This window comes from Amblyomma americanum, chromosome 3, assembly GCF_052857255.1.
Source record: "Amblyomma americanum isolate KBUSLIRL-KWMA chromosome 3, ASM5285725v1, whole genome shotgun sequence".
Classification (NCBI taxonomy): Eukaryota; Metazoa; Arthropoda; class Arachnida; order Ixodida; family Ixodidae; genus Amblyomma; species Amblyomma americanum.
Window position 1 is genome coordinate 158,635,870 of NC_135499.1, and position 27,752 is coordinate 158,663,621.

The 27,752-nt window shown below is 42.5% G+C and overlaps 1 protein-coding gene across 2 annotated transcripts in view; it reads left to right on the top strand.

Annotated features, from left to right (window-relative positions):
- Nucleotides 1–27,752, top strand: part of LRP1 (LDL receptor protein 1) — a 116,585-nt gene that overhangs the window by 7,229 nt on the left and 81,604 nt on the right. For both annotated transcript variants that reach the window (XM_077658528.1, XM_077658530.1), the window contains 23 exons: nt 797–925; nt 1,651–1,811; nt 2,223–2,310; nt 2,823–2,980; nt 3,578–3,677; nt 4,817–4,979; nt 6,047–6,272; nt 7,070–7,244; nt 9,540–9,671; nt 12,479–12,742; nt 13,382–13,556; nt 14,947–15,178; nt 15,849–16,038; nt 17,276–17,398; nt 18,116–18,268; nt 18,716–18,844; nt 20,162–20,287; nt 23,494–23,724; nt 24,599–24,736; nt 24,903–25,022; nt 25,953–26,084; nt 26,271–26,387; nt 27,600–27,725. In XM_077658528.1, the coding sequence (XP_077514654.1) occupies nt 797–925; nt 1,651–1,811; nt 2,223–2,310; nt 2,823–2,980; nt 3,578–3,677; nt 4,817–4,979; nt 6,047–6,272; nt 7,070–7,244; nt 9,540–9,671; nt 12,479–12,742; nt 13,382–13,556; nt 14,947–15,178; nt 15,849–16,038; nt 17,276–17,398; nt 18,116–18,268; nt 18,716–18,844; nt 20,162–20,287; nt 23,494–23,724; nt 24,599–24,736; nt 24,903–25,022; nt 25,953–26,084; nt 26,271–26,387; nt 27,600–27,725 (3,588 nt within the window). The remainder of the gene's footprint in view (nt 1–796; nt 926–1,650; nt 1,812–2,222; nt 2,311–2,822; nt 2,981–3,577; nt 3,678–4,816; nt 4,980–6,046; nt 6,273–7,069; nt 7,245–9,539; nt 9,672–12,478; nt 12,743–13,381; nt 13,557–14,946; nt 15,179–15,848; nt 16,039–17,275; nt 17,399–18,115; nt 18,269–18,715; nt 18,845–20,161; nt 20,288–23,493; nt 23,725–24,598; nt 24,737–24,902; nt 25,023–25,952; nt 26,085–26,270; nt 26,388–27,599; nt 27,726–27,752) is intronic.

Consider the following 27,752-nt stretch of genomic DNA (forward strand, 5'->3'; position numbering starts at 1 on the left):
CCTACTTGTTTTATTTCTACTGGTTTCTATATTTTTTTATCTTATTTGCTCAGAAGTATATGTGTACTCTGCAGTTAAGTGAGATTAAGTCTAAGATTGACTCTCGTTAACTCGTTTAGACTGATAAGTTGAACAGTTCATTGGTCCTTGTTTAGTTTTGCGTAAACGTCGCAAAAAAAAAAGAGAATGTGCCCAGCATGCACTGTTTAAATTGTGCATGTTGGTTAACAAAAACACTCGCCATGCCACACTGACTAGTATTACAGAGCACTAAGTTGCTGAGCGATTCTTCACTGTGTTGCTTTACATGCAGATAGAGAGCAGCAGCATGAAGTAGTCCATAATTGAACAGTGTTGCGTATTCTTCAGCCTGGAAGAAGCAGTGATGAATTTGCGGGTCACCTTTTTGTATGACCTGGAATAAGGCTCTCTCTAAAAGCATAACAACAGTCTTTGCCACAAACTTGAGGGTTGTGGGCAATCCTTGGCAAGCACTGTGGATTTCTTTGGCAAGAGAGAGGTAGTCGTAGAAAGGCTGAAACCCCACAACAACCGAATGGTTGGCTACAGGTGCAGCTCGGAATTTCTGGAAATACTGGCCTTCCAAAGGGCGTAATGAATCGTTCTCAAGTTCGTTTTAGAGGGAGTCTTCTGTAGTTAAGTAGCAACATGTGCATTGTCTCTGCACGGTGTTTTTGTTCAAAGCTCTTCTACTTGTGATAACAGTTTTGGCTGAGCCGTTTCTTTTCTTCTTATACTCTAATGCACTTATTTTCTTTGTGTCATTTTTTATCAGGTCATCTGGGCAACAGCTGCCCACAGAACTACTTCCGGTGTCATGACGGTATCACATGTCGGCGAATTGCTGTGCTGTGTGATGGCCACAACGACTGCCCCGACTTTTCTGATGAAGGCCCCTTCTGCTGTGAGTGGCATTCCAAAATGATTTCATAGGCATGTGCTAAAATCAGCAACTGCTGTCCGCAGATATATGAGCCACTGCGTGAGAGCCCATTTATGTGCTGGACAATTAGCTGTCTGAGAATTTTGCTTGCCCGTCAAAGCGTTAATATTTATTTCTGATTTTGGCCAAAGGATTCGTGGTTCCTCTGGGGTGTATTGTGTTTTTACACAGCAGTACTTCAGAGCCATAGTGCTGTTGCATTCAGGGATGTGTTTTGGCACTTCACCTTCAAATTTGGGGATCTTCGATTCATTCAGCATGATTATTCTGCCTCTTGAATTATAGGCACATAAGCAGGAATTGTCATTAAATTTGCTCAGAAATAGTATTGGCATCCTGTCACACAAAGCAAGAGGTGAAGTGCTTATATGGGGCAGAAGAATGCGACACTTGTCTGTGACAAGGCCAAGGTTGGCCACAAATAATGGTTCGTGGCCAGCCTTGGCCTTTATCTTAGGTGGCTTAAACATGCTCCAGTGTTGTCTCTACTTTCTAACCGAAAATGCAGGTGTTGACCTCGACATTAATGTATGCCCCAAAAATACTTACTTAAAGCAGGTCTTAAAAATTACATAAGGCATTCCCTAACGACGCTTGCTTGTTTTGAGCACATAGCCAGCGACATAGTTGTATGCCGGGCTCTCGGAAATTAATGATGTCTGTCTTTCTGCTCCTGAACTCTGCAGCGGAGACCGCTCAGTGTGCCAATGCCTCTTGTGACCACGGCTGCAAGCCAGGGCCCCAGGGCCCAGTTTGCTTCTGCAAGAAGGGCATGGAGCCCCACCGGGAGATGCCTTCGTTGTGCGTCGATGCAGACCCTTGCAGTGTTCCTGGCACCTGCGACCAGGTCATTTCACGCTTTTATTTTTCCCCTTCTATGCTTGAGATTGACCTGTGCATCTGTTTTCATTTTATATTTCTTCTTTGGTATCTGGCTGCATCCTGTCCAAAGGAACACTTAAGATGATTGCATATGTTGTGCATTTGCTTCTTAGACTCGAAGCTTGGTGTATCTGCATCACATGTGACTTATGCTGAAGTTTGGGTGGAATTTCTTGTTTTTTTTGTCTGTAAAATTATTATCAGATAGACTGTTCATGTTTTCCACTGTGTATTGTTTTATAACTTCAGTTCAGGCATGCAAGAGTGCTGCTTCTGTGAACCCTTTCTTTCAGCAAGTGATTTAGAGTAGTAATGGGTGCCAAGGAGAGAGTGTTGTGACTTGTCTCTCTGACTGTGTGTTTTTTACTTGTACTAGAACTGCACCAGTGGACCCAAAGGCTCCCACAACTGCAGCTGTGTTTCAGGCTACAAGGCTGTTGGGAGTCAGTGCTTTGGAATTAATGGTGTGTTAACGCTTCTTGTCTCTATTCTTTTTGTGTTTGTTATCATGCGTGCCAAGTCGATTCTGCTGAAGAGAACAGCCCATGCGCGGGACAAGTGGGATTTGCTTGCTCGTAGCCTCACCTGTGTGCACCACTCCAAGCAGTCTGGCTTGAATTTTGGCAGCTCTTTGTGAAACCTCTTGCATGAATCAATGAAAGTTATTTGTGATTGACAACAACACTAACATGAACATTAACATAAGCTTAGATGACATATTGCATAAATTCAGCTGACATCCCACTTCCCTGGCTAGAGTTACTGAACACTCCAACTGGCATCAGTATTTTTCATCATCCCTGCTGTTGCAGAAATTCGTATTACGACAAGCGAATTTTTTTCTTTACGTTAACCCTGTTTTGCTGAAGGCATAGTTTCTCGCAGGGCACATGTCTGGTAATTGACAGTAAAATAAATTAGCTTTTTTATTATTCAGTGCCGCATTCATTATTGCTATGTGTTTTCTTTGTTCTAGTTCCTGAAGGTGAGGATGCCACACTTCTGTTTGCCAACTCGGTCAACATTCAGCACATTCGCCTGGACGGTTCCTCTGTTGATGGAAACAGCAGCATAGTTCCAGTCAAAGAAAGCTTGGCCATGGATTTCAACCACATGAACAAGACTGTTTGCTGGGTATTGCACTTGCTTTGTTTCTTTGGAATGCATGTTATCGAACCCTGGTTTTCAGCTGGGGTCGAAGAATAAGAAATTTATTTACATCATCTGCGGTACAAAGAATACTCAGGGCACTGTTGAACTCGGTAGCCAGCAGCTGTTTCTTTTGTCTGGATGCAGGATGTTACTGACATTCAGTACAAAGGCAGGTAAAGCATTACATAGGATGAATACAAAATACTATAGCACAGTAATAATGGATAAAATTCATTTTTTTAGAAAATTTGTTCCATCACATAAATTATTAGACAGTAATGCACAAACCAAGCAAGCACACATGCATAGAGGTTTATGTTTAATAAATGTGATTTTAGAGGCTTGCTGAATATATGTTTTTCTTTTATGGCATTGGGTATTTGACAAAGTCAAGTTATTTGAATTGCTTGGATTGGACCTCTGAGCTAGGGTATTACGTTGTTCCTAGTGTGCAGAAAGACTGTTAGCAACACTTTAAGCTCCACTGTTTCCTTATTATATCAAACAGTGAACTGCACAATTCTTTTTTGCCCGTGGCTTTTCTACATTGGTAACATGCTTATGCTTTGAACCACGCAGATAAACCATGAAGGAAATGAGACTGTCCTGCAGTGTGCCCTCGTCTCGCAACTGGATGTGCGGTGGAACTTGAAGCTGAAAGATTCTTTTTCTCTGACAAGTGAGCAGCCATTTTAATTTCTCTTTAATCAAGCACATACGATAGCTTGTCAGTAATGAAACCCATGGTCAAAAGTGTTTTTGTGTTGATTTCTTGTTAGCTGTGTTGATTTCTAGTTAGCTGATCTTTATTCAGCGCCGATTTCTTGACCAATTTGACCAAATCCGATTTTTTTACCAATTTTCAGCCGCAAAGAGCCGTGTCTCCCTTTAACACAACAAAAAAGGTGTTCACGATGTGTAGGTGTTCATATCCTGGTACTACAATCGTGTTAAGAGTGTTTGTGCATTTTGTGTGCAGCAGTAGTGCCACATGTGATCGAAATAAATTTATGGGTGGGAAATTTTTTACTCAGATTTGGTTTATTGTCATGTAATTGTTTAGTATATCCACACATATCAAAAGAAGGTTCCTTTTTATTATTTTTGTGAGTTGTTGATTGACTGCATAGCATTGCTGTCTGAACTGTGTGCATGCACTTGGCTGTGTCAAAATACGCAAGGCTGTCATTGCAATAACAGGCCGTTCAATCCTTCAGGAAAAGAACTATGATGCCATTCTTTAGCTGAGATTGAAACTCTGCGAATTTGGCTCTGCACTAGGTGCTGCTTTGTGTTAAAGGGGTGTTAATGTCTGAAAGTAATGAGCTTGTTTAAAAATTACCCTTGGACTAATTGAGTTTGTGTTTACTTTTTGTGATTCTTGTAATATTCTGGCAACTGAACTGATCATATCAGGCGCAGTAGCACTTCTAGGAGAGCCTTGAGCACGTGTACTGGTGCTCCGGTCGAAGCTGATTTCAGTGCATCCCTAGAAAATAATCTATACTGGTCAAGTATCGTTAGTGCTTTTGCCGTGCATATAATTTTTTTTTTTTTTCAAATGTGTAGGTAAAAGCCTGTCACTGGATGTGTCTTATTTCAGCTAATACAGTATTATGGTGATAAGAAAAATTATGCTGTTCTTCTTTCTTTGCTACCTTCAACTGGGTCAGTCTCAAATGCCATGGAGTAGCAATGGAACTGAAATGTGTAGGTTGGTGAGCTGTCCTGTTTCAGTACTGCTTTGGTGTCATTGCCAGTGATAGGGCAGATCTTGCCGCTGAGGTAATGCAGTGTTGTGTCCTTTCTGTTCTCCAGCTGTCAATCAAATGGCCCTGGACTGGGTGTCCGGCAACTGGTACTTCCTGGATGATGTGCGGGAGACCATATTTTTGTGCAATGCGTCGCTCTCTGTGTGCATCACAGTGATCGACGTTGGACTGAGCAAACCCCGTGGCATTGCTCTGGACCCATTCAAGGGGTGAGCACCAGCTCCTCTTTCTTCCTGTTGTCAGCTGGTGCCACCGGCACCCCCTAGGACAGGAGGGGTGTTAAGCAAAGGCAGGAGGAAGATTTGGAAACAAACTGGGCAAGTCAGTTGAAGAATGCGATAGAATAAAAACATTGGAAGTGGAACGTAGTCATCTTAACCATCAGCTGGGCCTAACGCCTTGTCTCCTCCTCGTCTACACTGCTGGCTGTTCTCCTGCGAGCAAGACAGCGGAAGAGACACCTTGATGCCTGCTTGCTTAGCAAGTTTCCTGCGAGGCTTATATGCATCCTTACCTGATATTGCAAGGCTTATCTGCATCTGTGTCCTGTGCGCAAACTGGCACACACAGTGTCGCTCGGTTTTAGTGAAGACTAACTTAATTTCTTACGTGCATTGTCTCTGAAAATGGAAAACTAAAGAAAAACAGATTCTTTCTCAATAGCATATTGGTTGCAGCAGTGGTTGTAATCAAATGTATTGTGCTCGCTGATTAGCAAACCAGTTAACTAAAATTCACTATTAAGCCGTTGGGTCACAAAACTTTCATTTTGCAGCTTCAGGCTGGATTTTGTAATTTGAGGCAATTAATATTCGAGATATTTTCATTAATTAGGTGAAGAGTTCCTAAAGTAATACCTGTTTTGATGTACTTAATGTGCTCTGTGCACTCAGTATGGCTCGTCACAATTGCAGTCTCAGCTGTTCGGTAGCTATTGATGAGATCTCTGAAGCAATGAAGATGAAGAAACAGAAAACATTTCACTCAGTAATATGTACGTAGTAGGTGGCCTTGACATCAAGCATTTTTCCCACCTCAGTGTATTTGCATCTAGTAGTTAAATACACTGCCACTTTTATGTAGAATTGCACACTATTCGAACTAATAGACCTTTTGATGCGAGTTTGATATGAATGGATTTGAGTGTAATCAACTGTAATTTGATCTCTTAGGAAGTCATTTATTTTTCTGTATTTTTGCCTTTATTTGAATTCTTTCTGTAGTATTTATGCACAATTAACATCTGTCTTCTGGCCTACCTATTGCATGGTTTCAGGTTCATGTTTGTCACGGAGTGGGGCAGTGCAGCGCCGGTGTTGGAGCGCGCTCGCTTGGATGGAACCGAGCGTACCAAACTCGTGGAGCAGAAGATTGTCTACCCGTTTGGGATCGCTGTTGACCTGCCCAGGGAGGAGGTCTACTGGGTTGACACTTACCTCGATATGGTGGAACGCATCAGCTACGATGGCTCAAGGCGCACCACTGTCTTTCGAGGGGCCCCTGTGAGCAAACTTTTTTCTGATAATTTTCTTTTCTTTTTTTTAATGCACGAGCAGTAAAACAACCAACCTCAGATTTCATCTATGTTTGTCTGTCCAGAGCCTCTCTCGATGACTCTTATGCTCAATAAGAGCAGCCTGGGTCTCATAAGCCCCACAAGTGGCAGCACCTGCCACTGCAGGGCAGTGATGCGTCGCTTAACTGCTGCATCACTGCACCAGGAATGGTGTGACGATTCCCAGCGATCTGTGAATGTGAAGTAAAGATGACCAGTTCGGCAGTTATGGGCATTAGCCCATTAATGCTGTCTTGTCATACCCTTAAGGCAGAGCTTCAAGTCCGTTTTCGCAGATATTTGTCTGAAGACTGCTTGGCCTTGAAAAACGAGCCTTGAGCTGAAACCGAAGTGAAAACTGAAGTGCTAGTGCACCTAATTCAGATTTGGCCTAACCACGCTATATTGTCAGCCTTTTTTTTGGGGGGGGGGGGCTGCTCAACACTTTCTGTGTGATATAACTGTTCTGGCACTGTGGCATGAGCAAGAGACTGTTCTAAGAAAATCAAGGCAGGATTTTAAACTACATGGCTTATGTGAATTGTGTCTTCATGGTGAAACACATAGCACAGTAATGTCGTGTCACTGTGCTTTGCATAATAATGGCTCATGACTTTCTTTTAGGCATCTATAAGGAGACTGCTGTGTTTACTTGGATTCTGGATAATTATGAGTGCACATGCTCAAATTCGTATTGGTGTGTGGTGGACCCTCGCAATCTAATTGTGTTATTGCTGGTCGCAGATGCGCAACCTCTACGGCATTACGGTGTTTGAGAACTACCTATATGTCACCAGCTGGCACAGCAATTCCGTGGTGGCTGTGCATAAGTACAACCAGAGTGACATCCGCACTGTCAAGGCCAACCTGACAAGGCCATTCTCCATTCATGTGTACCACCGCCAACGAAAACCGTACCGTGAGTGACCGCTCATTATTTCTGGAACTTGCATGTAAACATGAATGCTCTGCATAGCGAATCTCTTAGATTAGTCTAATATAGCAAATGTGCCTACAAGATGTATGTGCATGTGTCCGTGTTTGTATGTGCGTACATGCAGCTGTACATTTTGATTACACCGGGAGCGCCGTACGCAAAACTTGATTGCTACTATAGCATTACATCATAACATTGACTGAAAGCTTGCATGTGATGTCAACATGTTTTCTTGTTTTATTTATTACTTTCGGTCTCTCGCAAGGAAAACAAACTGCTATATTTTGTGTGCAAAATACTTGGAGGGCATGAAATAGAAATGTGTCATCTGTGGTCACTTTAAGGGGGTACAGTGGTCTTAAAACTAACTTTTTATTTATGGCCAGAATCTCGTGAAACCTTTGTACAGAAATGTGTTTTTTCTCTGTAGATTTCAAATATTCAGTCATACTTGAGCGAGGAAAGTTATCTTACAAAGCCTAGAGCCTAATTAAGTCATTTCTTATGCAGCTTTAATTAATTTTTTAATTGCATTTTACTGCTTTCAGTTACATGAATTTATGGACAGAGAGTTTCTTTACCCGATGACATTCTTAGTTTTTCTCTAGACACACCATCCTGAAAAATTATATGGAGTATAAAAGGTGGCAGTATTTGACACTGCAACTCATGAAACTAATTGCAAATTATTATTTCTACATGTTCTATACAGAAAAAATGTTAATGGCATTGGGTGCCTAAGTTCTGTGCGAAGAAAAAAATGGTACAAGAGTTGTGTCTATGAAACAAAAAGAAGTGATAAAAAACTGTTTAAGGTTGAGGAAACCGACCAAAGGTATGAAACTGAGAAAACTGCATTTGAAGTTTGACCATATGTTATATAATGAATGGTCAGTGTGATATTTGCTAGTAAAGATTACATGTCCTTCCCATTTTAAAAACCGTCTTTGTATTTTGAGTATGTCAACTAAAACTGAAGATATCACAAACTATCTGAGGCCAAGATAGTGCATGTCATTAGAATTCATCAAAATTTGTGGGCTTCAAATCTAGCCAAGGAGATGGCAGTACTTCATTAGTACAGTTTGACCTGGGTATATTGAAATTGAAAGAAGTCCGTGATTTTTCATTAAATCCAGGTTATTGCTACATGCAGCTTTCGCGTGGAGGCTCGAAATGGCAGTGGACGACAGAAACCAAAGTAAGAAATAAATATAGGTGAAATCGCCTTGAAAATGGTTACAATAAATCGCCATTACTCGAAGTCGTATGATAACGCGGCTGCGGCAGCTGCCGCCTCCACCTTGCACAACGCCGCATCAGGTGGGGCGGGGTGTAGTCGGGGCTCAACGCATATCCAGAGCTCCACACATGGAGCTGCTCGTCTCATATCAAAAGTTATCTTAAGAACTCTAGAGCATAATTAGGCAATTTTTTATGCAGCTTTAATGAGTTCTTGAATTACAATTTGCTGCTTTCATCATCATCATCATCATCATCAGCCTTACTACACCCACTGCAGGGCAAAGGCCTCTCCCATGTCTCTCCAATTAACCCTATCCTTTGCCAGCTGCATCTACCCTTTGCCTGCAGGCTTCTTAATCTCATCCACCCACCTAACCTTCTGCCGCCCCCTGCTACGCTTAGTTTCTCTTGGAATCCACTCCGTTACCCTTAAGGACCAGCGGTTATCTTGCCTTCGCATTACATGCCCTGCCCAAGCCCATTTCTTTCTCTTGATTTCGACTAGGATGTCATTAACCCGAGTTTGTTCCCTCACCCACTCTGCCCGCATAGTCAGAGCTGAATGCATAGTTGAGCTTAACACATAGTCACAGCTGAACATAGTCTGAGCTCATTTCCCAAAGCGGTGCTACCTGACGGGGCTGAAAACATTATCATCTAGCAGTGAATTGGGAAAAAAAAATAAAGGTGTTTCCTTGCATGTTTCCTTTCCTGCATGTTTTGTGTTGTGCATCCTGGCGCATGATTTCCTATCAAGTGTGAACCTCAGTACAGTCATTGGTGGAACGGTGCAGGTCATACTGAACATGATATTACCTACTTTTGTTTCTTTGGTTATGCTGCCATTGATAAGCTTGGTGCTGTTTGATATGTGTTGTTAAAAGTATGCATTGTTTCATGAAAGAGGCCAGCATAACCACTCACAACTGCACACTTATTATTTAGAGGAATACAAAATAGATGGTGAGCTTTGGCTGGATTCGTTGCAACCCATCCAGTCCTATATTACACTGCTGCTCTCCTTTTCTGCAGGAGATCATCCCTGCAGCCAGAACAATGGGAACTGTGAACACCTGTGCATACCTTCAACCTCAAAAGGGAGGCTGACAGCTCAGTGCATCTGTCGCCCTGGCTTCCGTCTGGTGGACCAGGGGCGATGTGTTGGTAAGCATTGCTTGTCGCTTACCAGTACAGTGTTGCTTACATTGCAAGGAGGAAGTGGCAGTGCTGACGACGGGATGAGAGGCTGCTTCCTTTGTAGTTGTTTGGGAACAGCTAGAAATGGCATAACACGTGTGCTTAGGTACCAAGAAATCGTTCACTATCGCTTGTCTTTGTGCTGTACATGAAAGGATTCAAGCTGTTCCAAGGACAGTTGGCTATTGAGGAATACCATCTTATAGTAGATTGTAAATGTATAAGTGAACCATGCATGGGCCTATTCAGGGCTCAGGGCTAACAATATTTTGAAGGGCATATAGGTGATGAAATTATTATGTAAGCACTTAATTTTCCATTTGAAAATGAATAACATTTCTACTACACTAAGTTATTTGTTCTTATAGTACTTACAGTGCTTGGATATGTAGGCTGTATGGAGTAAGGCTCATAAAATTGCATCATTATTAATGTGAAAGCATTATGTGTTATATGTCTCATTAGCACAAAAGCCATTCTCCGTCTATGGCACGAAATTCAGATCATGTGGTACACCGGTGTACGATGTCACAACACATGTAAGAGATAGGGGTGTGCGAATATTCGAAATTTCGACTACGAATTGAATATGTATGATACAGTATTTGATTCGTATTCATATTCGAGAAATTGATATTCGAGAATTTCCGAATATTCGAAAAATCCCGAATACTCGCCAGCGATCGAATAACGCAGACTTTCATAAATTCGACCGTGGCAAAACCACATTAACTGGGCAAATTAGCCGATGATCGAGTTTAAAATTCCAGGAAAACAGTACAGAGGTCCTATCCCCTTCCTTCTCCGCCGTTCATCACGCGGACCGATCGAATTTCGACGCCGCTAGGCTTGACCTCGTGCGAAATTCCGCAAGTGGGCTTTCCCACATATCACACGTGCCGCGAACAAGAGGGCCGACGGCCCGCTTCGAACAATCGCAATTCGAAATCGCGCTTTTTTTAATCCTTTCTTTATACTTTACATATTTAATGCCCACATCCGAAGAATGCGTCCTGTCGCCTTCATAACTCTCCGAGCGTGACCTCCGCCATCCCGTTTTGTAAACTACGCTATCCGGGAAAGCCTACTTGCGGAATTTCGCGGGAACCCCATGAAGGGGCATGTCGAGTTGTCACAATAGGGCAAGCGATCCTGTAAAAATCCCGCCTCTTGCATGGTGCATTCTAACCCCTCTTTAGTGGGCGTAACGGCAGGCGTGACAACGATCGGAAGGCCCCTGTCGCTAAGTCAAAAAATAGCCTGGCCGCGTAGTTTTGGTTTTTGAGCTTCGCCGCTGCCCCGCGGCAACTGAAACTGTCGGCCCGCGCATTCACCGGTAGTTCAATCCCAGCTCCGCGTGGCTTTTGGACGCCGACTGGTGCGTCGAAATTGATTTCTTCTTCTTTTTTAGAAACACCTCACCGTTCCAACCGTAGTGTGTGTTCCCCGGCCCCTTGCTTGCATTTGTGCTCTTCCAGCACTCCAAAACAGGTGGCTCGTCACGGGCTTGCACGTGTTGGCGCGATGGAGCCGCCTCATAAGGCCTTACTGCATCTTCGTATTTTCGGCAGTTTCTTTTTTTTTTCAGGGGGGGGGGGGTAATTTTATAAACTGAGGCCTTCGGATGCAGCAGGCATTTCTTCCGGTCCCTTGAACTCCTAATGAATGATGTTTTACTAGTCATCATGTTATTTTTTGTTGCCAGTCTTGTCATTTTATGGATTTTGTTTTGCATGACCTCATTACAGTTTGGATACTGCTATGCTGCCTTATCAAGTAGTATACATTTCTGTGCACATCATGTCTTTTTTTTAAACAGTACTGAGGCAGTCTAGTTTGGTTTATTTTAGTTGTAAACACCATACACTATTTTGAAAAAAATAAGGGCAACAACATTTGCTTGTTTATCATTTTCTGAAATTTTTTTTTGTACTGAACAGTTATTGATATTCGATTCGATATTCAAACCCATTTTTCTTCATATTCATATTTGATTCGTATTTGAAAATTTCAATATTCGCACACCCCTAGTAAGCGATCATGTATAGTGATGAATGATGAAACTTAACATACTATGACCTATGAAAGTCACGACTCATAGTCATTACTAATGACTGATAGTCATTCTTGAACATCTCATGACTCAGCACTTCACAAGTAACATAACGTAAGGTGTACAGAGTTTGTACAAAATATGCAAAGTCGTGGCATGGAGTCATAGTCATGACTCATAATCATTCTGCAACATAGCATGACTCAGCACTTTACAAGTAGCATAGTCACAATGCATAGTCATAGTTATGACGCATGACTCAGCTGTTTACAAATAATGTAGTGTAAGGTGTATGGAGTTTGTACAAAGTATGCATAGTCATGCCTTGTGGTCATATTCATGACTCAGTCATCCTGCAACATAGCATGACTCATCACTTTATTGCTTTGGCATTCTCACACTGCTATGGGAATGCGCATAAGCAGTCTTAAGTGTGTCTGCCTAATTACTGTTTACCCGGCACGCCTACTTTTGCTATGGGAACACTAATGTCTTGTCTTCATGAAAAGTAAAAGAAATGTTGTTCAAGGGTTAGGTTGGTAGGTGAACTGGGGCTGCAAAAGTCCAAACAAAACTGAATTTTTAGTGTCATGAACACTGGTCTTTTTTACTTTTGCAATGCGGCAGCATGCTAGTTTAGGTGTTGTTCAAACACACCGTTGTTTATTTCTTCTTGGACTGATAGGTAACTTCACATTGTATTTACATGCCTGCATTTCAGCGGAGGCTCCAGCACAGTTCTTGCTGTATGCACGAGGGCGCCCTGGCGCAGTGAAGGGCATTTCGACGAGCGACGATTTTCCCGAGTCCAATGTTGCCCCACTGTTGAGGCGAGAGGTGATGGCTCCAATCCGCTCCCTTAGTCGCCCAACTGCTCTGGATTATGATGCTAGGACACGCACTGTCTACTATTCGGACGCCCAGCAGTTTGTGATTGAACGCCAAGGTCTGGACGGCTCCAGGCGAGAGGTCTTCACATCCAAAGGTATCCACTTGCACTCCACCTTGCTTGCTGCGTATCTCTTAGCTTTTCCTTGAGAACCAGAAATGAAGAAAACTCGGGACATTTGGGTTTCATAGAACAAAGCAGTCTAGGTAATATATATTTTCGTTGAATGTGGGAGACCTTGGTGGCATTAAGCCTGAGATAAAAGCACGGCTTTTTACAAAAGCATTGTTTCTTTTTCAAGCATACAGTTGGCAGGCAGGAAAGAAGGAAATGACAAGTGCAGTCAAACCTCTTTATAGCAAAACTGCTTCAATAAATTTCTGCTACAGCAGACTGTTTTGTGTACCCTGTTAGTGACCTGCTAGAATTACTGCTTAGAAAGAATTACTGCTGCAGTCGTTTTGCAGCCTTTTTCACTCCAGCAGTGGCTTTTTGTTAGCTTTTTCATTTGAAGACTAAATTTGTAAAGGACATCAGTCTGGGGTCACTTTCAAACACACAAATATACCATTGTTTTCTGCCGATTTCACAGCAGGGAAAATTTTACTGTGGCAAATTTCCCCACATGTGCAACAAATTTTGCCTTAGCAAGATTCGGTCATGCTACAGGGAGCTAAGCTGCCCTCACTTTCTGACCCTGTGCTGCGCCCTTTGTGTGGTCTCTTTCGTGGCTAGGCCTGAACAACTGCGAAGGGCTGGCTGTGGACTGGGCTGGCCGCAACCTGTACTGGACAGACGAAGGTCACCTGGGCATCTGTGTGGCACGGCTGGACAATGCCACACTGCGCCGGCAGCTGGTTTCTCTGAATATGTCCCATCCTAGGGCCATTGTGGTTGACCCCAAGAGGGGGTAAGATGTCTCACTCACCTTTCATCTTGAGCATGCATGTGGTACCAGCACCGGTGTCTAAACTGACACCCAGGAAACGTGTACGCAGTTGAGCCCACTAATAATGAACCTGATTGGGACATGAGATGCATTCACTAGATTGAAACGTTTGAAATTATAGTGAATTCCCAAGAATGAAGTGAAAAAGAGATGAAAATTGATGCTGAAGGAAAAAAAAGAATCATTAATCAATTTTGAATTTTGGTGCAGTTCTGTCTACTATAGCTTTTAGACAATTTATAACAGAATAGTGCTTATAACAGGGGGATCTGCTGCAGTTGGAATAAATTTGTTTGTACCAAAGCTATGAACCTGGACGATGAAGCCCGCTGTAATGGAAGGCCCAGAATTAACTTTGACCACCTGCCATTCTTTCATGGGCGCTGAAAATTTGGTACTTAGGCACTTTTCCTTTTGAACATCGATTGAAATATTGCTGTGTGGCCAAGAACAGAACTTTTGACCTTGTGCTGAGAAGCAGAATGCCACATGTGCTGAGCCACTGAAAAATTAGGTGGCGACTTCACAGAGGTAAAAGACATAATCGACTTGATGCTGTATCTTTCATGGGTGATGTCTCAACATTGCGCAGCTGAAATTCAGGAATTAACAGTCAGACGCTGGTACAAAAATCGTCATGTTGTGTCATATTGTTGTGATGACCTAGAAGGATATACGGCAACTTTGAAGGGGGAATTTAACCTTTTACCTTTCTTTGCTGGCGCGGTCACACAGCACCTTGGTATTTGACAAAATGATGTGCCGTATCTTGTGCTATGAATCGTTCCTGATCTGTGAGAAGAGAGGAGCCATGCCAGGATATTGGTGGAAACTCACAACGAACATCATTTCGTTTGTTTGTTGAGTCCGACAGTGAAGTGAATATGCAGATATGCAATGCCTTGCACATTCATATGTGGCGACAGTCCTGCGAGGAAAGAACATGTTCATTGATATAAGAGTGCAAGGTTTTACAAATTTTTACCAGTGAATGCTATTCCAGTATGCCTTGGCATTTGATTGTGAATTCAGGTGAATTTTAAAACCCTGTCACCATTATTCAAAATTTTTAATATTTGAAGAAAAAAAATCGATTACTTCTAACAGTAAAAGTGTGATGCAAATCCTGTCAAATAGCAACCACTGTTTGCAAACCATTAAAAATTTCAAATGCATGCTCACTCACACCTTGGTGCATGGAAATTGGCCTTGTTCAACAAAGTTACCTTTGTAAGAACTGATACAAAACTGCTCGGAGTGTTCAGTGACATTATCATGAGTGAATATTGAATAAAAGTTAACTTAATCAATCAGCAAACGATGAAGCAACCTTCCTCTCTTACTTTTTCAGGTACATGTACTGGTCTGACTGGTCGACAGAGCCATACCCACCAGGAGATGGTCGTAACGGGGGAAAAATTGAGAGGGCCTACATGGACGGTTCACATAGAGAGGTGTTTGTCTCGCAAGACTTGCATTGGCCAAATGGCTTGAGCATAGACTATGCCAATCGTCAGCTCTACTGGTGTGATGTCTATTTCCACCGCATTGAGCGCATTGGTCTTGACGGAAAGGGGCGTGAGGTAAGTTTTGACTCGCACAGTGCTTCCTTGGTATGTTACATTTCATGCTTTATTGGCTTGCTTCGGAGAATCGTGAAAAGCTCAATTGAAGGTCTTCCTTCATTTGTACATTTTTTTTTTCGCGTTTGAAAGTTTGTTTATTTGGCATAAAACATGAAATACAAACACACAACTTCAGGAACCCAACAAAAATTGTTTAGGGGTTTCTTATCACTTGCTTTTTATTATGGTCAGAGTTTGAAAAACACTTGCGCATGCCTGGTGCCGTTCGGAGCTTTGCTGCACTTTTTGATGCAGCGCTTAGGGAAGCTCGGACAAATTTTTTGTCTGTGTTTGAACAGAAACAAAGCTTTGCATTGTGCTTGAAATTCAGACTTCTCGAATTCAAACTTCCCAGTCTTGGTAACTTTACTCAGCATTATAAACATCTGCTCTTGAAGCTGTTAATAGAATGTAGAAAAGGTTTGTTCTTGTTTCCGTATCATTGTATCATAGAAATCTCCTTACAGGTTTTATGTGGCCTGAGTTAAGACCATACAGGCCTTAGCTCAGGCCACGTAAAGGTTCTTTGGAAATAGTGCCGAAATAGTTTGTGCACCAGTTGCACTGCTTTGAGTTAACCGCCTGCCTTTCGGTCTTTTTCTGAAATGCTTTGTCTCAACTCGCTCAGGTGCTAGTTGAGGGAGAGCACCTGGACCACCCATACGGACTGGCCCACTTTGGAAACTACATCTACTGGACTGAGTTCCAGAAGGGTCACATACTACGTTTTGACACAGCCACAAAGAACATCACCAGACTCAAGACTGAAAACCCACCCCTTTTTGAGCTGCGGTTTTTCGACGAGACATCTCAGTCAAGTGAGTGCATTTGTACACCTAGCAACTGCCAAACAGGCTTTCCAGCAATTGTAACCAGAAAAAAAAAGTGTTTCACGAAACCTAGAAACTGGTACTTGCTGTATATTTGAGGCAGTATTGTTGGCAGTCACTGAGAGCAGGAGGAGGAAATTTAATAGCACTGAGAGGTATTTTTTGCTTGCTTCTAACCTAAGTAATTACCTAGTTAAAATTTACTCAGTGATTATGGTCACTCGGTGATTTTGGTGCTTAGCTGCTGTTCGAAGGACGCGGTTTCTATCCCGGCCGCGGCGGTTGCATTTCAATGGAGGCGAAATGCTAGAGGCTCGTGTACTGTTCAATGTCAGTGCACATTAAAAGAATCCCGGGTGGTTGAAATTATCTGGAGCCTTCCACTACTGCGTTCCTCATAGCCTGAGTCGCTTTGGGACGTTAAACCCTGAAAAACCAAACCAAAAGCGCTTGTGTACTGAGAAATTGGTGCACATTGTACTTGGAAACTGATTTGGTGGAGCTGATATGTAAAAATGCTCGTGTACAAAGGAATCAGTGTGTGTGCATTGAAGAACCTCAGAATGTTGAAGGGCCAATGTTCTTTTGAGCTGGAAAATCACAAAAAAAAAAATGGTTTTTCGGTTTTATCATGTTCGGTTTTGCAAGGTTCTTTTCCACCTACAGGTGATGTTTGGTAGCTGAGAATAGCGCAGTTTTGGAAAAATTGTCAAATAAACATGCAGTCTTAGTGCAGGAATTCGCAAAAATGGCTCGAAATAAGCCTTCACATTTTGCATTCCAGCTTATTGTGGCAACAGGAAACTTTTAATGATCGCCTGTGGTTTTATTCTTCGGCAGTTCATTCTTTCCAAAAAATAACTTCAACGCGAAGTAAAAAGTAGTCCTGTTTATTCAGTACTTGGAGAGTGCAGAATGTGGTTATCATGTTGAGTTTTATTTTTGCATGTTGCTAAACTTTACTTATTTTTACTTGTGCAGCTACAGAGCAAGTTGTTATGTTTCTGTTCAGCTGGATTTTTGTCCTTATCTAGCTTCGATAATCTTTTTGGTATTTGTTACCTTATCTTGCTTGTCTCTTGGGTAAAAATATTCTTTGACAATTCCAGCACCACTAACTTGTGAACAATTCACTGTTGGGTTTTATGACTACATATACCTTTTTAATCTAGGTTATATCTCCTGACTTTCTGTGGGCATTTCTTTCTCCCCATTGAATTCGCAGCTGGCAGCAGTTGCAGCAGTGACAACGGTGGCTGCTCACAGCTGTGCTTGTCTATTCCCGAGGGTCACTCGTGCGCTTGTGGCGATGGGTACTACCTGGCACCGGATAACACGACGTGTCTCCGTAAGGCGAAACACTATTTGTTTACTTGTTGCTGGTAGTCCACTGTGACACTGCCACACCGCTTTCTGCTTCCTGCCTCCATGTGTGATAGTATTTACCAGAACCAAGGGCTGAGCTGGAACTTGCCTGTACAGTTTCATGCCTAGGCTAGTACTATATCATTCTTGACGTTTTTCGCTGTACTATTTCAGAATAGGTCCAGAGCTGAAGGTTTAAACCACCACTCCTTTGCAAAACTCTCTGAAGGAGGCACTTTTTCACACGGATGTACTTGCATAGCTTCACTGACGTTGCAAATGAAATGAAAAACAGCATGCATGATGCCTGCACGAGCACAATTAGCCAAAAACATCTCCTTCTGGTTATAACAGCTACGTTGTTTTGTCTTTGAGCTGAGCTGTGTTTCAATCTCTGCAGTTCACTGACTGTGGTGATTAACTGAACGATGTTTGTGAAAAAGAAAATATACAGGTGTATTCTGGAACATAAGCTGCTAATTTTATGTAATGCCTTTGGTATTTAGAGTAAATTGTCATCTTTTTCTGATTGTTCAGCACTTTCAAGCTGTGAGTGAATTTTAGTATTTTATGCATTCTGGTACTGTCAGAGAGTACTGTTAGCAGCTCGTATGGGTCATGAGATAAAATGTGTTTGTTAGCCCCAAGTCTCCTGTCCGGTTGTGGTAACGTTTGCTTGCGAACTTGTTTTGCAAATTAGGCTCGGCAAACTACACAGAGCCTTCGAGATGTCGCGAAGGCGAATTTGAATGCAAGACTAACCAGCGGTGCATCGACAAGCGCTATCTTTGTGATGGCGACAACGACTGTGGTGACAACTCTGATGAGGACTCTTCCCCGTCCGGAATCTGTGGTGAGCCAAGCTTTTGACGTTGTTTTATTTTCTATTTAACAATAAATGTTATTTATTGTTAAAACGAAATAAATTGATTATGTGTGTATGGCTCACACAAATTCTTTCCGAGCTCGTCCTTTCACTGTTTCTGCCTCTCAAGTAGAGCACGCTAAAATCGAGTCTGTGTGCGCTCGTATCTTTCTTGTAAATTGTAAGTTGCTTTTTATCGAAAGGGTAATGCATTTCTGAATAATGAAACAAATATGCACATGATTTCCTTGCTTCTACTTTTATTGGTCCAGAGTTCTGCAGACGTACGTTCATTGCAGCTGAAATACAGAACTACTAAGCTTGTGCGACATGCCCAGATAATGGCTTATAAAGAAACAGTGAATAAACGGAGCCTTCCTTTTGCACACGCATCATTTTTGCTTTATCTCTTTGTGTGTATTGGTGTGTGTGCAGAGAAAGTGACCTGTCAGGAAGACCAGTTCCGGTGTGACACCAATCGATGCATTTCTCTGCACTGGGTCTGTGACGGAGAGCGTGACTGCGTGGACGGCTCAGACGAAGAGCCAACGTCCAAATGCAGAAGTAAGCAAGCAGATTGTTTACCTGTAATTGTTTTCCTTTAATCACATGTGGCCTAGTGTGCTGACCGTCGTTTTCAGTCCACATCTAAATGTTCAGCCTGCAAAGTTTGCTGGTACTCTTTGTTACTCTTGGGGAGCAGGCTTCAAAACTGGATCACCGTGTTTGCTTTTCCTGTGCTCTCTCTGTTCTGCCAGGATATATGGTGTCTCTTATATTTAATTTCAAGTTGCTTAGAAACATTGCGGCATTAAAAGCCTGGGATATTCATCCGGTACTTTTGCATGTGTTCAGTTTTGCACACTTTCTGTTGTTCTTGTGCCCTTCATTCATTACTGTGGCCTTATCTCATAGCGTTACGGTTTGCTTAGTTTTTGCAGACTTGCTATTGTATGCATTCCATTAGATGCCATGTTTTCTGTTCATTCTTGGGCTAACCTTACTGATACAATGCACCATCTCTCAGCGTGTATGCCAGTCATGAAGGTCTGTGTGTGCTGTAGCTTGTACACACTCAAGATCTTTTCTGGGTAACAGGTTGCCTTGGCTTTCAACTGTTGCCATCTTTAGAACATGGAGCAGCCCACCATGCTGCTGTAGTGTTGGCAGTGTGTTCTGATTGACTGAGTTCGCATTCAAATCTTTCTTTGTAGCAGTGAGCATTATCTGGGAGGGAAAAGATACAATTTATTTGTCGAACTCCACTGTGAAGATTTGTCAAGAGGGGTCACCTGTACTTTCAATAAAATTGCCTTCTTAAGGACTATTTGATTTGTTGTGAGCCTTGGGGCAGTGCAAAATGAACCGTGGTCATTTTTATGGTTAGCATATTAAGATGTGCATCATTTATGTAAAGTTGAGCTGAGTGTCATTTTGTAAGTTGGGAACAAAGCTGATCTGGTTCTTTCATACCTCTGTAGTAAATCTCGTGCCATTTCGCAAGTGCTGGCAAGTTTTACTTTTCAGTTGGCGTTGTTAGTAGAGGGCATCGTACAGTTTTATTATTTTTACATTCGTAATGACGCTGTATTCGTGAATTGGCATGGATTTTGTTGTCTTCTTATCACTAAATGAGCGCATATTGTGGTTATGAGAAGCTCGGGGCTTCTGAACTATCCAGCGTCTTTATGCTATAGTGTAACTAGGCAGCAGCAAATTCTCTCGTAAACATCCTGATACTTTTAAGCATGTGGCAGAAATATGTTTTGGAGAATGCGTATTTACTTTCTGCAAGTTTTTTTTTTTTTTCCTGTGGTACTCCTTTCCTGTCCAAAGGGCACCACGACCATTGTTCTTTTTTTTTTTTTTTCAAATCTGCAGACACGACATGTAGTGCATCGCAGTACACTTGCAAGGTGACTGGAAAGTGCATCCCTCAGAGCTGGACATGCGACTCTGACCGGGACTGTGGCGAGGGGGACACTTCGGACGAACATGAAGGTTGCGGTAAGTGAATATCCAGCCTCTCTTTTTCTTTTTCTGTTACATAGAGTGACAGCTACAGACCCTACAGAGCTTCACACAGTTACCTAGAGGGAAAACTGTCGCTGCCGTTGTTCAGTCACCAGGGCCGTTGTTCAATCACCAGGAGAACACCAGGAAGGATGAAATTTGTATTTAGCTTAGCTGCTGTTCTTGACCTGCAATGGTGGTTCAGTGTCTTTAACACTCAGAAGGCCACGGGATTGAATCCTGACCACATCGGCTGCGTTTCAACTCAAATGAAATGCAAAAACGTTCATGTGCTGTATTATGTTCATACATGTTGAAAAATCTCTCCCACTCCAAGGCATCCCTCATAAGCGTTTCATTTTGGCCGAGTTGGTACTGCATACTTTGAAAATAATAGGGGATAGGTATTCAAAATTGCGCAAGTGCGCTTTCCTGCATAACAATGTTGCCCAAGACAAGATGGTTGACCATGCGTTTCCAGCTGAAACAAAGAAAGAAGGACTAGTTCTTTATTTGATTCTTCCAAAATACATTTTGTATATTCTATCCACACCCATAGTGCCAGTCTTGTAGCCCTCACAGGTTTTTTTTATAGAAAAGTTGGCCATCTTGTGTTTGGCAACATGGTTATTTGGGAAAGCGCATTTGCGGAATGTTGAATGTCCCCTATTGCGCACACGCAAGGCAAGACATGAAAAGGGACACACAGAGGCGCAAACTTAACTGGATTTTATTGTGATCGCCAGAAATATATATATGCTTAACAATCAGGATGATCAATCAGAAATGACAAATAGAAACCTTCAATGCTACTCGTGCCGAAAATATAATGCGACTCTGTCATATCAGCTTCCCATCCAAGAGTTTCACTTCTTCATCTAGTAAAGCTACTGATGGCATACTCACGCAACCAGGGCCGTCCGTACCTAAGAATTTCCCTCGCCTCAAAAGTCTCTCTAGCCATTCCTGTGCAAGTACAAAATCTGGCAACCATTAAAGATGGGACTGCATCCTTCGCACCAACTACAGTGCTCTGCCTTGCCCCACCTTGCGATAATGTTCGGCCAGAAGCTCATTTATGCATCTGCCAGTTTGGCAAATGTAGCATTTCCCGTGGTTTATTGTGCATCTTGCAGTCTCATGGCTTATCAGGCAGCTCTTTTTGCAGTCTTGCAGGTTTGTCTTATGTGTACTGTGTGCGTGCAATTATTTCCGAAAAAGCATCCCTCATAGCTTATGGGCACCTTGGAGACATAAAACCTTACATACCTATCACTCAGCTGTTGTTTAGCTGCAAATATGGATTCAGCTGCAAAATCATGGCATTTCTTGAGGTAGACCTCCATGAAGTGCTTTGTTAATTTTAAAATGTGAGATACCGAGCACTTACTTGTATGAAATATTAAATAACTAAAAACGTTATCTTAAAGAAGTGAATTAATTCACAGTGTGAGCACAGCATAATGTATTTGTCAAAATTGGGTAGCTGTGTGCGTGGATTAGTGCTTCTTAATCAAAAGACCATTAAGATAAGCAGTTCAAAATGGGCAGAGCACGCACAAAAAAAGAATTGAAAATGCATTATGTGTAGCCTTGTTCCTTTTGATTGCGGCAGTGAATAGCATCGAGCATAGCCCCATACAGTCTGCTTTTTTTCTTCTTTTTTGTGCTTGAGCAAGTTTTGACAGAGGAAGGAAAATTCTTGCATTGCTTTTGCTGTTGTCTACATTTCTAACATATAGCTTGGGTTGTTGCATTTATTACTGTATTTACTTCATAGCGGAAGTGTACAGTAAACAGCACAGAACAAACAGGACACAAGAGAGAGACACGGTCAATGCGTCTGTATGTCCTCCTTATGTCCTGTTTCATCTGCACTATTTACCCATCGCTACGTCTCATCAACTAGCCAAAACCACTACCATATTGTGCACACCCATATAATGATTGCACCTGGTATATTGGGTGCCAAATACCATATTTACTTGATTGTAACGAGCCCCCGATCGTAACACACATCTGTTGTTCATGGTCAGAAAAAAAAAAACTGCAATGCTTTCGATTTAACGTGGACCAGATTTTCATGCTTCAATAATGAAATGAATCTTCTCACTTTAAAGAATCACTTGCTGGCTTTGAACCCCATCCGTATTAGGCCTTTCTGCCTAACCAGCGCCCGCATTTTCATCATGAACAGCTTGCAACTAGAACAACTTTCCATTCTGTTCAGCTGTATAGCCCTTACTTCCGTAGTTGCAGGCTTGTGGTCTGCTTGCTGTTGTTGCACGAAGTCGACAAGCTCTTCTTTTATTTCCGGAAACTGGCCCTTCTTCAGCCTGCTGAAACTTTCGAGTCAACTCACTGGCGAAAATCATGTCCCTTTACTAAAGCCAGTCGTGCACATAAGTTTCAGGAACACCAGATGCACGTGAGGCTGCCCAATTGCCATTTGCCTCAGTGCACAAGATCACCTTTTCTTTTCAGCCCGCCATCGTGTGAACTCAGCGAGTACCTGAGCTCGAATCTGGCTGCAATAGCCCGGTTTTGATGCAGGCGAACCACAGAAGGCGACCATGTGCTGTGCAGTGTCAGTGCACAGTAAAGATCCCCAGGTGGTCGAAATTATTCCAGAGCCCTCCACCACCACAGTTGTCTCTCTTTTCTCTTTCTCTCCCATCTTTCTCCAATCACTCACTGTGTGATTGGGGTGTTCTTGGAAAAGTGAGACAGTTAATGCACCTTTCCTTTCTTAAAAACCGTTTTTTTTTTTTTAAGCTCTGGGGATCTCCACAACCAGTGTTTTCATGTTGGCTCAAGACACATAAGATGCTGGGGAGGACTATCGGTATCCACAACTGTTGTTGGCTAGGCAGGCAATATCGATGCACAAAAAAACATGAAATTGCAATTTTTGTAATGTTGATGACAATAGGATGTTGCTGGTGTAGTTTCATTTTCCTACTCTATTCTAATGTGCATGTCATTACCAGGTGATTTTTTCCGGAAGAAAGGTGCCCGTTATAGTCGAGTAAATACGGTATAAATGTTTGCTAAGAATGCACCCCTAAAATTTGTGTAAATATTTCTGGAAAAGAAGTGCATCCATTATGCGAGTAAATATGGTAGTTGCATCTTGTATAATAAACATATTTTTGTATTTCTCTCCTGTGTAAAATTTGCAACCCTTTCTTGACATGCAGTGTATCCTGAGTGTGATGTGACCGAGTTCCGGTGCAGCAACCAGCGCTGCATTCCCCTTGACTACGTGTGTGATGTAGATGACGACTGCCGCGACGGCTCCGATGAGAAGGATTGTGCGGCCGTGTCATGTGACCGTGGCCACCGGTGTGGCACCGGTCACTGCATCTGGGACGCTCTCGTCTGTAACGGCGTCTGGGACTGCCAGGACGGCTCGGATGAAGCCAACTGCAGTATGCCATTTTCTTGTCCTGCACATCTGTGAATTTTTGTTCTGCGCATGCCAGCTTTGACTCTCATTTTTCCCTCGTTGCATTTGGAAAAAAAATGACCTGTCTTTATTCTTCTTTTCATACATAGTGTGCAATGCTGCCAAAGCTAATATGCCTGTTTGTGCTGGTTAAGGCCGCGTCTGGAATATAGTTTGCCATACATCCGAAGTAGAGACAAGCATCTTTCATTATGACGAAGTTCAAGCACCGTGACTGCCAATGTCCTGCACTTCGTTTTACCCCTTACTGCATTTTCGCTGCACCGAGACCTCATGAAGTAAGAGTGACGTGCAGCGGAGTGATACACGACTTGCTCCGACTTCATGCACACCCAGAAAGTAGCTTGACATCTGCAAAAAATGTACCGGGATGTTTCCAACTAATTTTGTTTTTTTATTTTTCTTGCCCATTCTACTCTTTGTGGATCACTGAGTGATATGCCTTTGTGGCCACATTACCTGCACAGCTCACAGAACAGAGCACACTAACTGTGAAAAGCACTATACCAGCAAAAAGAAAACTGACATCTTCCAGTACCTTATACTCATGCAGATGGTTGTTTTGTAGGTGTTTTGTGGGAGCGGTGGTGTTATTGAATGATCATAATTTAAAAAGTGAGTGAAATTGGACCTGTAGGTATACTTATTCTTTTTCGATCATTTACAGTCACTTATCGATGTTTTGTTTTTATAAGCAAATAAACTGCTGTGTTGTCATAAAATTTGCACTTCTTTGCTGTTTGTAACATTGAGTTGTAGTCACTTAAGTGCTTAGTGGAATGGATCTTTGCATCTCATGCTTTCTCCCTCCTCTTCGTTTTTTTTTTTTATGGCAGCGGGGAGCCACAACAGCACTAACGTCCCGCTTTGCCACAAGGACCAGTTCAGCTGTGGGGATGGCCAGTGTGTTCCAAAGAGCTGGCACTGTGATGGCAAGTTCGACTGTCTTGATGGGAGTGACGAAAAAGGATGTGGTAAGTGACCAGACAATCTTTGTCGTCATGGTAGTGGTGCTTTTGCGTTGTGGATCTTAATACTTTTTTATGCTTTGCAAATTTAAAATTTCAAACAAAAATAAGCAGTAAAAGTAGTGCGGTGTTTTTACATAAAAAAAAAATGGCTTCTTTTGTCCTCTTGCAGGCACTGTCAACTGCTCTTCAAATGAGTTCCTCTGTGAGAACAGGCAGGAGTGCATTCCTGCTCAGTTTGTATGCGACAGTGACCATGACTGTGTGGACAACTCTGATGAAAAAAACTGCAGTAAGTAGACTATAGCCTTTTCTTGTTCAGCTTGGTTCAGGCTGTGCTTTGACTTAGTCTGCAGTCCGTTGTTTGTGGCAGGATACCTTGGCCCGGTCTTGTTGTGTTTAAAAGACTTTCATTTAGGACCTTGTGGTAAAGGGAAAAGTGTATGGCTACACTTGGTCAGAAGAATTTATTGTGAAGTATGACACTTGGCCAGATTGACTGCAGGATTGTGTAGGCTGCACCATGGAAGCCACATGAGTGAAGCTGCACAGTGCCTGAATCGTCTTGTAGCAGCTGCAAGTCTGTTAATCCAGTCCTTTATTTGTGACCTCGAAAAGACTAGTAAACACGGCACTTACGTGATGCATGACAGAAGCAGTGTTGGGCTGGAAACCCTTTTGCTGCAGCAAAGCTCTATCTGTAAAATGTTTTATTTTTGTAAATTCGTGCTTGTACTTCGCTACCAATTTTAGTTTGTTTTTCAGGTTATGTATTCAAATCTTGTGTGTTCTTTTTTGGAGATAGCATGTTGTGGTACCCTGCTTTCGTCAGTTATATTAAAATTCATGGCTAGAAAACATCTTCACGCAGGGCCAGTAATTCTTGAATGTTCATACAGTATATGCCTATGTGCCATTATTTTTTTTTATTAATCGTCTTCATCTTTATCTTGCAGCAGACTGCAAACTTATTTTCCTATGTAGCTTCCTAAGGTACTTTTACTTTCTCTTTGGGCAGTGTTTTTTTTTTCATCATATTTTTTATGCACGTTGGCTTGCTACATCAGATATCTCGTGTACTTGAAATTTATACAGTTTGCATTTTAAATTTTTATTTGATGTTTTCTATCTTAAAAGTTGAAGCGCTATTAGGCAAAGACGAGATAACTCAGGCGTGCAGATAAACTTCACTGAATGCTTTGTAACTATTCCTGTTCCACAGCGTCTGTGTCTCACCTGAAGTGCCCCAAGCCCAGCCACACTTGTGACAATAACACCCGCTGCATAGAAGTCACTCGCCTTTGCGACAAGGTGCCCGACTGCAAGGATGGCACAGATGAGGGTGGCCTTTGTGGTGAGTGCTAATGCCTTCCTTGTTCTGCAACAGCGCTTACAAATATCTATAACAATTGCAACATATTAACTAGTTCTCTTCTGCATCACAGCAACCAAGATTTATGCTTTTTGTTTTCCGCTTTTTATTGGAAGCTTGTATTTATTTACTTACGCTAGTTAAACCTTTCTTTGCTTTATTTTTCAGACGAAGGTCTGTGCACCCCTAATGACTGTGAGGACTTGTGCCGCCCCACACCTTATGGCAAGACTTGCTACTGCCGGGACGGTCTTCAGCTCGCCATCAATGGCCGGTCGTGCACAGGTGAGTCTCTTGTAGTCTTTCACTCTCAGAAAAGGAACAGCGCACATCGACATGAAGTTGATACTTTGTATTCATGAAGAAGGATGGTTTCTGCTTTCAGTAAAGTTGAAAAATGAAATGCGTGCAACAGGAAAAACTATCCAGTGCCTTTGGCAATGACATACTATAAGATTACAAAAGTTTGTCTTTGGGTATGGCCTTTGGCAGGGAGTCAAGCAGGGCATCAGGTAGGGAGACACAATCTTGCCAATGCTGTTCACCGCCTGTTTACAGGAGGTATTCCGAGGCCTGAATTGGAAACAGCTTGGGATAAGAGTTAATGGAGAATACCTTAATAATCTGCGATTCACTGATGAGATTGCCTTGCTGAGTCACTCAGGAGATGAATTGCAAAGCACGATCAATGAGTTAGACAGGCAGAGCAGAACGGTGGGTCTAAAGATTAACATGTAGAAAACCAAAGTAATGTTCAACAGTCTAGCAAAGGAACAGCAGTTCACAATTGGTAGCGAGGTGCTGGAAGTGGTGAGGGAATACGTCTACTTAGGACAGGTAGTGACCGCTGATCCTGATCACAAGAGGGAAATAACTAGAAGAATAAGGATATGGAGTGGAGCGCATATGGAAGGTTCCCTCGTATCATGAATAGCACTTTACCAATATCTCTCAAGTGAAAAGTGTACAACAGCTGTATCTTACCAGTACTCACCTACGGGGCAGAAACGCGGAGGCTAACGAAAAGGGTTCAGCTTAAGTTAAGGACAACGCAGCAAGCGATGGAAAGAACAATGATAGGTGTAACATTAAGAGACCGGAAGCGGGCAGTGTGGGTGAGGGAACGAACGTGTGTTAATGACATCCTAGTCGAAATCAAGAGGAAGAAATGGGCTTGGGCAGGGCATGCAATGCGAAAGGAAGATAACCGCTGGTCCTTAAGGGTAACGGAGCGGTTTCCAAGAGAAGGCAAGTGGAGAAGGGGCCGGCAGAAGGTTAGGTGGGTGGATGAGATCAAGAAGTTTGCAGGCAAAGGGTTGGCTCAGCTGGCAAAGGACAGGGTTAATAGGAAAGACATGGGAGAGGCCTTTGCCCTGCAGTGGGTGTAGTCAGTCTGATGATGGTGATGGTGGTGATGATGATGATGGCCTTTGGCACATAATCTGCAAGCCATCGTATGTTGCATGCTAACAACAGGCTGCTGCTGATTTGTTCCAGATAAAAAGCCATGCTCTCAGTGGGGTGTGTGCAGTCAGAAATGCTTCCAGCTGAAGCACTCTCACAAATGTACCTGTGAGAAAGGCTATGAGCTTGCCTCCGACATGTTTACTTGCAAGAGCACAGGTGAGGAATGTTGCACATCTTGTCAAT